Source organism: Drosophila suzukii, chromosome 3 (assembly GCF_043229965.1).
Source record: "Drosophila suzukii chromosome 3, CBGP_Dsuzu_IsoJpt1.0, whole genome shotgun sequence".
In the NCBI taxonomy this organism is placed as follows: domain Eukaryota; kingdom Metazoa; phylum Arthropoda; class Insecta; order Diptera; family Drosophilidae; genus Drosophila; species Drosophila suzukii.
The window spans coordinates 4,653,698-4,665,043 of NC_092082.1; the positions used below are offsets into that span (position 1 = coordinate 4,653,698).

The 11,346-nt window shown below is 39.1% G+C and overlaps 1 protein-coding gene across 1 annotated transcript; it reads left to right on the forward strand.

Moving 5' to 3' along the window:
* The first annotated feature begins 7,338 nt into the window (after window positions 1-7,338).
* Prat2 (Phosphoribosylamidotransferase 2) lies at window positions 7,339-10,990 on the forward strand. The gene is made up of 3 exons (XM_017079352.4): window positions 7,339-8,168; window positions 8,231-8,400; window positions 9,461-10,990. Exons 1-3 carry the CDS (start codon window positions 8,123-8,125, stop codon window positions 10,886-10,888), a joined length of 1,644 nt encoding a protein of 547 aa, XP_016934841.2. The 5' UTR covers window positions 7,339-8,122; the 3' UTR covers window positions 10,889-10,990.
* The last annotated feature ends 356 nt before the right edge of the window (window positions 10,991-11,346 follow it).

An 11,346-nucleotide genomic window follows, 5' to 3' on the forward strand; every position in this document is an offset into this window, starting at 1 on the left:
AATATTAACAAAGATGAACACAAGTGAAAATGAAATATTTAATGTAAAAATAGTTGTACATTTAGGAAATACTAATTTAATAAAACTTTTTTGTATTAAGATAGTACAATAACTATTATTTTAATAAGTGGTTAGTTAAGAAATCATGGTCTATAGACATGTTTTAATGTAGATACTGAAAAATTTAAACATGAAAATGGACATGAATTTGGACCCTCGTTTAATAGATATATTTGAATTTGTATGATTAGAGAATTCAACTACAAGCTCATAGAGGTATCACACTTCAAAATCGGAATGAAATTACTCAAGTTATGGAATCTAGAAGTTCAGTTTTGGGTTCCCTTTCTGAAACCCATTGGAAATACTGAAAAATCCAACATGAAAATGGGTCAAAATTTGGACCCTCGTTTAATAGATATATATGAATTTATATGATTAGAGAATTCAACTACAAGCTCATAGAGGTATCACACTTCAAAATCGGAAAAAAATTACTAAAGATATGGAATCTAGAAGTTCAGTTTTGGGTTCCCTTTCTGATACCCATTGGAAATACTGAAAAATCCAACATGAAAATGGACATGAATTTGGATCCTCGTTTAATAGATATATTTGAATTTGTATGATTAGAGAATTCAACTACAAGCTCATAGAGGTATAACACTTCAAAATCGGAATGAAATTACTCAAGTTATGGAATCTAGAAGTTCAGTTTTGGGTTCCCTTTCTGAAACCCATTGGAAATATTGAAAAACCCAACATGAAAATGGGTCAAAATTTGGACCCTCGTTTAATAGATATATTTGAATTTGTATGATTAGAGAATTCAACTACAAGCTCATAGAGGTATCACACTTCAAAATCGGAATGAAATTACTCAAGATATGGAATCTAGAAGTTCAGTTTTGGGTTCCCTTTCTGAAACCCATTGGAAATACTGAAAAAATCAAACATGAAAATGGGTCAAAATTTGGACCCTCGTTTAATAGATATATTTGAATTTGTATGATTAGAGAATTCAACTACAAGCTCATAGAGGTATCATACTTCAAAGTTGGAATAAAATTACTCAAGTTATGGAATCTATAAGTTCAGTTTTGGGTTCCCTTTCTGAAACCCATTGGAAATACTGAAAAATCCAACATGAAAATGGGTCAAAATTTGGACCCTCGTTTAATAGATATATATGAATTTTTATGATTAGAGAATTCAACTACAAGCTCATAGAGGTATCACACTTTAAAATCGGAATGAAATTACTCAAGTTATGGAATCTAGAAGTTCAGTTTTGGGTTCCCTTTCTGAAACCCATTGGAAATACTGAAAAATCCAACATGAAAATGGGTCAAAATTTGGACCCTCGTTTAATAGATATATATGCATTTTTATGATTAGAGAATTCAACTACAAGCTCATTGAGGTATCACACTTAAAAATCGGAATGAAATTACTCAAGTTATGGAATCTAGAAGTTAAGTTTTTGGTTCCGTTTCTGAAACCTGTTGGAACGGATTTTTTTCTGGGTGCACATGGGCTAAAATATGAAACAGTTTATAAAGATTTTAATATATAAATAATTTTTAATATAAGTATTTTTTATGAGTTTTTTTAAAATTATTAAATAAATAAACGATCATCAACTAATGAAAATTTTCTTCTGTAAAACATAGTAAGTGACGGAAATAGCTGTATTCTGTAGATCCTTGGCAGGATTTGTTTTTTTGGCCGTTGTCAGTCGCACTCGTTGTCCCTTTTTGAGTCGGCTTGGTCCTTGTCACAATTATTGTATAAATTAACGTCACAAACAAATGTTACAAAAGTCGCCAATGAAGTGGAATGATGCGTAGAGCGTTAAACTCCCACCCCGACACCCTCCCTTGGTCCACAGATCCACCCTCCCTCAGATTGACCCCCAACCCTTAACCGCAAATGTGCCTAATTTTTCGTTGTTATCCTTTGTTGCCACTGTCCTCGAATCGCCTGTCCTTCGGAGTGGAGGTCTCCTAATAATGCGTAAAATTTAATGCACCATCCTGAGGTTTCGCTAGGCAAACAAGCGCTTCACTTTACTCCAATCGCGACAAGTGATTCCCAGATTTACGACTTTTTGGGGATGGTCTCGTCCTTTGGCTCGGGTGTCCTTTTTGTTGTGCTAATGTTTGGCGTTTTTATGGCTTGCAGCAAATTTGATTTATTGACAGAACTTGAGCAAAGTTGTGTAAAGTTTTTTTTTTTTTGGAGGAGAGTTCATCATATAATTGATGCGATTTGCGGTTCATAAAGTGCAATTGCCTGTAAAGTGACAAAAGCCAGGCAAGACAAATGCTCTAACACACATGGGAGGATATTTTTGTGGCCTCACAAGAATGGCTTGCACTTGGTTTATAGAAGATATATCTATTCTTGGTTTTATACCCCAGTCAAACCGATAATCTTAGAACTCATTATTTTTAAGAGCAACATGCTACATTTAAAATATAAAGTAAAGAGTACAAGTTTTTATAGAGTACATTTTCCGTAACTCTTAAAATACTTTACTATTATTGTTGAAACGTTGGAAATGTATGTATTTAGTCGAACCCAGATGAAACTAGATCAGATCACCTTTCGGATCGCCCTTCTCCAACCCGAACTGTGTCACTGCAAAACGCTGGTGTGTTGTTTGTCTTCCCCGGGAGATCTGCTCATTTCCCATGCCAAACGGCAGAGACAGATACAATACCCAGACGGCGACGACTTCGAGCCGGCCTCATTAGGTGACCCAAAGTGTCCGAAACTATGCAATTTACATGCACAGAGGCCCCTCGGAGATAGAACCCACGAGGGCCAATAGACCGTGGAAGATAACAGCGGAACTGGAACTCAAACTAGAGACCGACCAGACACACTATACCAAAAACGCCAGTCCCGGGCGAATTATGTTGTACTGGGGCCTTTCAAAGGGGTTGAGGAGCCGACTATCCCAGAGATCGTTGCGGGGCGATACATAAAATTTGAATGCGTTTTGCATACATTAACCCACTGTTGCCCACTGTGCCCGCGGGGTGACTGGGAATAGTACATAACGTAACGGTCAGCAGTTGACCAGCGGCGACTGGAAAATGTGTTTATTAAATTTTATGATTATTGGCCGGCAATTGAGCAGCTTGCCTTGGGAATGTGGTGTCGCCGGCCAGCATTCTACCCATTTCGATTGTGAAAATTGAAATTTTATGCGCACAAGTACCACACAAGTCCCTTTCATAAAACCAGTCGAGAAATGGCCTGAAATTCTCACGCGTAAATGGATCAGTTTGTTTTTTTGGTGGCTCTGTGTTCTCGGTTACACTTTGCGTTCGGCAATTCAATTTACGTTTCCGAAATGCTAATTAACCCGGCCAAGAAGAAGGTTTATTTTCGGGGTGTTACACATGTTCGGTGGCTGTTGTTTGGGGATCTGCCTAATGTGCCACAAATTGAAAGGCATTAAGATTTTACGAGGCCCCCAACTGTAAACACGTTCAAAACCCCTTCGACAGACATCAATCAGTGGCTCATTACGAATGCACAAGTTGGCTTTAAGAAAGCGCCAACAAGCCGTTTGGTCTAGTTCTTAAAGATGAGGTATTTGGTGTTTGGAATAGGCAAAACTAATTAGAGAAATATTTGGGAGGCGTGGAGCTGGTTCAGTTCGCTGGACAATTTTGAACGCTCCTCAAATTGGCAACTAAGTAAACTTGAAAGCTGACAGAGCTGACAGAGCTGGTCCATCCAGTCAGGTCTACACGCCCACTTTTTTCAGGGGGACTATTTGTTGTTGTGACTGCTTCGTTATGCAAATTTCTCACACAGAGCTAAAAAGAAAAAAAATACCATCGAGAAAACAAAAGACAGAAATGAAAATTTTGAGCTATATACAGTAAATACATTTATATAAAGCAAATGCAAATGGTATATAAAGAAATGCCGGAAAAGACAAATAACATGGTTGGACGACAACAAATTTAAACGACGGATTTCTTGAGCTCCCCTCTTTGTTTTTTGCCCCCGCTTCCTTGGAATAAATAATAAACGTAAACGAATTAAAAACGCTGGCCGAAAAACGAGGGGAAGGTCCTCGAACTGAAGCTGTCCTTTCGATATTTTCGCGGTTGTGTGGTTGCCGTTGTGGCAGGAAGAAATCATCAAAGTTCTCCGCTGACTTGGCTTTGGTTTTTGTTTACTTAAACCAAGTTTATGCGGCTTTCAATTAGTTTTAATTGAAATTCCCATTGGCCAAGAAGAAGCAATCGGACTTTTGCGTTTAATTAAAGTTTTTCAAAGCAATGCTGATTGCGAATGACTTGGCAAGAGTTAAGATAACGAGATTATGTTGATTATAATCAACATATAGGAAATAAGAGTTTTGAAATAAAAGACTGAATATAAAACCGTGTTTTAATTAAAATTTATTTTTTTGTTTTTTTATTAAATATTAAAATAATTCAATAATTTAATTTAATTTTTACATGAACTTTGAAGAACAAGATTAATATTTCTGCACCTATTTGTAGTTGTAAGTAACTTGTTATGAAAATAAAATACAAATGTTTATATTGCAGAATAATTATATACATAATATCATTAAATATAATTATTGTATTTATATGAAAAAAAAAATATTAACCATTTGCAAAATTGTAATAATTTCAATAAGGAAGTATTTAAGTTAGAATATTTTATTTTTTGGCGATATCTAGCCAGAGTAATTGCCCCCCTTCGGTCGGCATTACGAGAACATTTTATTCAATTGCGGCTAGCGGAGAAAAACAAATAAAATTTATTTTTCCCCTTTTGGTGGTCACTTTTGGGAGAGAGCATAAAATAAAATGAAATGATGCGTTGAAAGCAAACAGGGAGCCCTTGGCTACTTTCCTCTAAAAAAGGGGGCGGCGCCAATCCATGTGTGGTTGCCCAAGGATGATTCGTATTCCGGGTATTCGGGGTTGGGGTGGGATGGTTTGGGATGGTATAACGTTTTTGGCTCAATAGATACATGGTCATGGGTTCTGGGGGCCATTTGATGATTTTTGCGTCACCGTTGGTCAAAATCATTTCGAGCGCAAGCAACTGGAAACTGTATAAAAATAATGAAAAAGGGAGCGAGAAGAACGCAGCGTGGCAACGAAAGCAACTTGAAATAAATGGTCAAAAGAAATAAACAGTCCCATAAAGAATAATCATTCAGAATTCTGCTGAATTATGCATGAGGCAGACGGTCCGTGGTCCATTGGTCCATTGGTCCATTGGTCCATGGTCCATCGTCCAGGAGCAGCAAACTGGACGCCACTCCAGAGGCGGGGGCAGTCCAAGGAGCAGCAGGGGGTGTGCCACTGGCACTCACATATGCGAAAAGCCCCTCCCGAAGACCCCAACCCATACCCCAACCCACTCGCTGAAGCATCATTTTCCTCTTTATTATCTGTTTGCTTAGCTTCGAGTGTGTGCTGGATTTTTATCAGCCTTCTAAGCAGTTAGCTGGGCACTGAGAGAAAATGGGACTAACAATCATTTTTATATATTTAATATATGTATTTTTAAATTAACAAGAAAAGTAACTAAGCAAAGAATATATAATAATTCTTAAGGATATTTTCTTAGGGTTTTTGACTTAATTTTATTTTTGGCTTAATATAAAATGTTATCTTTTCAAAAAGTAAGACCTGAAATATTTTTCTAACAATTATTTGAAGTAAGTAATATGTTGAATATAATATATATTTTAAATTATTTTAAAATAATCTGAAGGCCTTAGAAATCAGATGATAAATATTTTTTATAAAATAGACATAATATACTTCAGAAGTTCACCAAAACCAGAATACTTAATGTTAACAAATATTTAACTTTATAGTTTTCAGTAAAAGTATCATGAATTTGGTAATAAACTCCTTCGAATTTAAGATATATTGTTTAATTTTAAATTGTTGAAATTTTTTTTATAACTTTTGTCGAGATGACATTTTTTTTTCAGTGCGTAAGCCGAGTTCCACTTCTATTTTTTCGGTGGAGATAGAGCTTGAGAGGAGGTGGCGCTAGGAGTGTCCCGCGGAGCAGTTCGGCCTGCTCGGTGGCGCTTGGCCAAAAGTCAACCAACATTCGCATAATTTTCGATAAAGCTTTTCGCCAAATGAAATTCAAGTGGTTACACATGTCTCACAGCCACCCAACCCATAGCGGCTTTTTTCGGTTTGGTCATTTTTCTTGGACACCCCACCTATATAGCAGTCTCACCCCATTCTGTTCTAGAGCCCCGACTTCCTCCCAAGTCATGCTCATTTCCACATTATATGCCGCATCTGATTATCTCCTGTTTGTTGTTTGTTTGCTTAGTTTCTTTTGTACATTTCGTTTGTTTGCTTGATTGTTTGTTTTTTTGCCGAAATATATACTGATAATAAAAGGTAATGATGGGGGTCTACCTATATGGGTTATCTCTTTGTTAAAGGTCAGCTATGACTCGTCGGAATCGGGAAGTGGAAACTTTAAGTTTTGATAAAGCAATTGTCATGGGGATGCTAATTGTGATTTTTCAAAGATTAATCTAAGTTGAGATTAGGAAAAAATTGAATTTATATTGGTCAATTACACACTCTAAGAAATGTTTAAAAAGAAATTGCCATTTGGTGTAAAATTTATGGTTTCTTAAAGTGAAAAACTTACAGTAAATAATGTCACCTAGCTAATTGAAACCCTGTTTTGGAATAAAATAATTTTTAATTTTCACCACGCGACACTCTTATTTTTCCGTTACTGAAACTATTTATTCCACCAGTGAGACGAGTGGTAATTAAAACTTTCCAGGTCTCGCCGACCTTATACAATACGTTTATAAATACGGCGGTGTTTTGTCTGGATCCCTCAGTTTGGCTCAGCACTTATTCGAATCGGTTTTGTAGGGGAGGGCGAGAGACCCAACTTATCAGGTAGACAACCGCAGCAGACGCTTATGCCTGCGGTCGCTTCGATTGCATCAGATGGGGTGCGAAATCGCAAACGAATCATAATCGGAAACAAGATCAGTGCTAAAAAAAATATACACAAATCGAAAATCCGTTGATCACATGGCAAAGTTTTTCCGAACCTATAAACAAGTTTCTGGCGAATAATAGATGGACAGGCGGCTATAATTAGCACAAGTGATTAGTTGGCGACTGGAGTGGAATTTGTTTATTGTTTACGATCGGCAATCGTGTGATCGAGAGCGGATCGATCAACCCTCGCCGATAGCGCTCCACTGGGGGCCTGCAAATAGCCGTATTTTCGCGATAGCACAGCCCATTTAAATTGCAAAAGAAAAATATACTTTAATCTGTTATTGTTTACGCCAAAAGTGTATGGAAAACGCTTCTAAAATGCGTCAATGAACGCATTTTCCCTCGAGTCGCCTCAGATAAGCAACAAAGTGTCAACATAGAACGGGGGTTATGTAAAAACGGAGGGGAAAATTTCGCTGACACTGTCTCCAAGGGGGGCCCTTAAAAATAATTAAACTTTGATCTTGAAATGCATGTGCCAGTGCATTTAGGCTGATAAGAAAATAATGTCGGTCTCGATTAAAGGCGCACATGAGACGAGCTCAATGCCGAAGTGAGATGCGTGATTTGAGGACTAGACAGACATAACGCGGTCATTGAATCTTCGCGACGATCAAAGCCAAACGTGAGAACCAAATTCAAATGTTTATTTGGCATATTTGGCATAAATCGACGGGGGTATCAAATTTCGCCCGACATGCGTTTGCTCGATGCGGTTGCGGAACCTCCGGAACCCTACCGCTCCGTCGCCAAGATGATTGCATTCCCAGCTCAACTGATAAGTACCAGTATATCAGCTGCCTGCCCATATATGTATCGCCGATCGTGATGATGATGATGATCGGAGGTTTAATTAGGCGCGGCTGTAACATGAACATTCATAATTCCGCTGGCATTCAATCAATGCAGACGTGAACAATTCCAGTGATCAAGTGATCGACTTAACCGGCGATCTCGTGCAAAGTGTACAGTGTCTCAATCCCACTCAATACCTATTCCCACAAAAGGTGCCACACAAGAAAATCGATACTCAAAACGTATAGTAATTAAAATCCAAGGAAACCATGGCGCAAAGTGATTCCGGAAATTGCTGTGCCAAGCTCACTAAGGGTAAGAATAAATTATTAGTTAATTAGTGATTAAATTAATAAATTATGAAATCTCTGCAAAAGATGAGGGATGCTGTCAGAAGTCAAAGGATGTGGCTTCGAAGGACATATCTCCAAAAATGTTTCCCGACAAAATCTACAAGTCCGTCCAGCAAAAAGGAGAGGATGCCACCGGCATGACCTGCGAGTGCGGTGTTTTTGGAGCCATCGCATGCGGGGATTATCCAACTCAGGTAAGCAAAAAATTACTGCGAGAAATGTCTTTAAATTCTGGACTTCAAAGTGCAGAGAAATTAAAAATAGGCTTTTAAAAAAAAATTGTAAAAATATGAGATTTTACAAGTCAACATTTTGTATTTCCAATGTAAAAAAACATTATATTAAATTCAAAAATTTAAGTTACATGGTCTATTAAGTTAAATAATCGCTCTATTAAAGTATTTTAAAAATTTAAAAATAGCAAAAATTAAAAAAAAATAATTCATTTTTAAATTGTGAAAACAATTACATAGCAAAATATTAAAAATCACTGTCTCATAATAACGTTAACGTATTACTACATAATCTTTTTCAATAGTCGAACCTTAAGAAAGATTAGAATCAGTTGCCAGCTAACAAATACTAAACATTACCTAGCAAACAGTAGATAACCGAATCAACCGCCTACGATCCCCACCTTTGCATTGGATTACCCCATCAAATTCCGATCACGGGGGATCAAAATCAGAAAACGATCATTGAGCCTGTCATAAACAGATCATTCGACTAACAAAATTCCATGCCGCAATACATGGTCGTACGTCAGACGTATGCAAATAGCTGGCAAGTGGGTCAATGGTAAGCTCCGTCCCACTAGATCCATCGAATATACCCCCTGCCGATCCTCAAACGACACTGTTTCTGTATCTGTGGCCAATGCCCAGAGGCTGTAGTGACGTCAATGAGATCGAATCAAATCGAATCCGTATACGCGGTTTGGTTTGCGGTTGTAATCTCTGTTGTTCATGTTTTTATTGCCGTCTGTAATGAAATGGAAAATAACAGAAAGTACTAGCGTATTCGTGATCGGGAACCCACATACCGTTATCGGTTCTCTTCTCATGTGACTTCAAGTAAATATAGCCAAATATATTATACCTATAGGTCTAAATATAAAATGTATTTTTTTTATTTTGACAAACATTATATTAGGGTGGACCAAATTAGGAAAAATTTTTTTTTTTTCAATATACTATATTGGGAACAAATAAGTAAAACAAAAGCCTTATTTAAATTGGATTTTTCTGCTTCCAGCTGGACATAGCACAAATGATCTGCCTGGGGCTGGTGGCTCTGCAGCATCGAGGCCAGGAGTCGGCGGGAATAGTGACCAGCCTGGGGAAATGCTCCAAGAACTTCAGCGTGCACAAGGGCATGGGCATGATCAACAATCTGTTCAACGACGAGGCCATCAAAAAGTTAAAGGGCAACCTGGGAATAGGACACACTCGTTACTCCACGGCAGCAGCCTCGGAAGTGGTGAACTGCCAGCCCTTTGTGGTCCACACGGCCCATGGAGCCCTCGCCATTGCCCACAATGGTGAGCTGGTGAACTGTGAGTCCTTGAGGCGGGAGGTCCTGGAGCGAGGAGTGGGCCTGTCCACGCACAGTGACAGTGAGCTGATTGCCCAATCCCTGTGCTGTGCCCCCGAGGATGTGTCCGAGCACGATGGACCCAATTGGCCGGCCAGGATTCGCCACTTCATGACCCTCGCCCCGCTCTCCTACTCTCTGGTGGTGATGCACAAGGATAAGATCTATGCCGTGCGAGATTCCTATGGAAATCGTCCTCTTTGCCTGGGTAAAATAGTCCCTGTGGATGCAGGTCATGCGAATATCAATGATCAACTGGCCGAAGGTTGGGTGGTCAGCAGCGAGAGTTGTGGTTTCCTGTCCATCGGAGCACGATATGTCCGCGAAGTGGAACCGGGCGAGATCATCGAGCTGTCCAGGAATGGCTATAGAACCGTGGATATCGTCGAGCGTCCGGATTACAAGCGCATGGCTTTCTGTATCTTTGAGTATGTCTACTTTGCCCGGAGCGATTCCATGTTCGAGGGTCAGATGGTCTACTCAGCCCGGCTGCAATGTGGCCGCCAGTTGGCCAGGGAGTTCCCCTTGGATGCGGATTTGGTCAGCTCGGTTCCGGAATCGGGCACAGCAGCGGCCCATGGTTATGCCAGGGAATCGGGACTGCCCTTCGGAGAGGTCCTGTGCAAGAATCGCTATGTGGGCCGCACTTTCATCCAACCCTCTACAAGATTAAGGCAACTGGGAGTGGCCAAGAAGTTTGGTGCCCTGGCTCAAAATGTGGAAGGCAAGAGGATCGTCCTGGTGGATGACTCCATAGTAAGAGGTAACACCATTGGACCCATTATCAAGCTCCTGCGAGATGCCGGAGCCACCGAGGTGCACATTCGCATTGCCAGTCCACCGCTGCAATACCCCTGCTATATGGGCATCAATATTCCCACGCGGGAGGAGCTCATAGCCAACAAACTGAATGCGGATCAGCTGGCCGATCATGTGGGCGCGGATAGTCTGGCCTACTTGAGTGTGGAGGGTCTGGTGAAGGCCGTCCAGATGAACAAAGCCCATGTGAATCCCCTGAAAGCTGGCTACTGCACCGCCTGTCTAACGGGCGAATATCCTGGCGGATTGCCCGAGGAGCTCAGCTGGTAGACTCCCAGCATTTATTTCTCTCTTAGGTTTAACGTAGTTCTTAGCTTGAGTGTATATATACGAATATATATTTTAATTTCGGGTCTTTGACCCAGCACAAAAGCATTGTTTTTAATTAAACAATCTTGGGGGGAATTTTTGAAGAGATAAGGAAAAATATATGTCACATCATTATTTAAAGCTTTTAGGTGTTTGACAAAATTTATTAAAATAGGTCTACGAAAATAAGAAAATAATTAAAAAAAAGATTTTTAAAATAATAATTTCTATTAGAAACTTGTTTAGAAACATTACAAACCTCAAGCAATTATCTTTGTGTCAACATCTGTATTTCATAAGTACTTCCAATGATAATATCAAAAACAATTTATTTACTTTTGTATTACATCTTTCATAAATTTCATGACGTAAAGTCAAATGGGTCTGCAACAAAAAGTAGCATTCCCATTTTTTTTAAT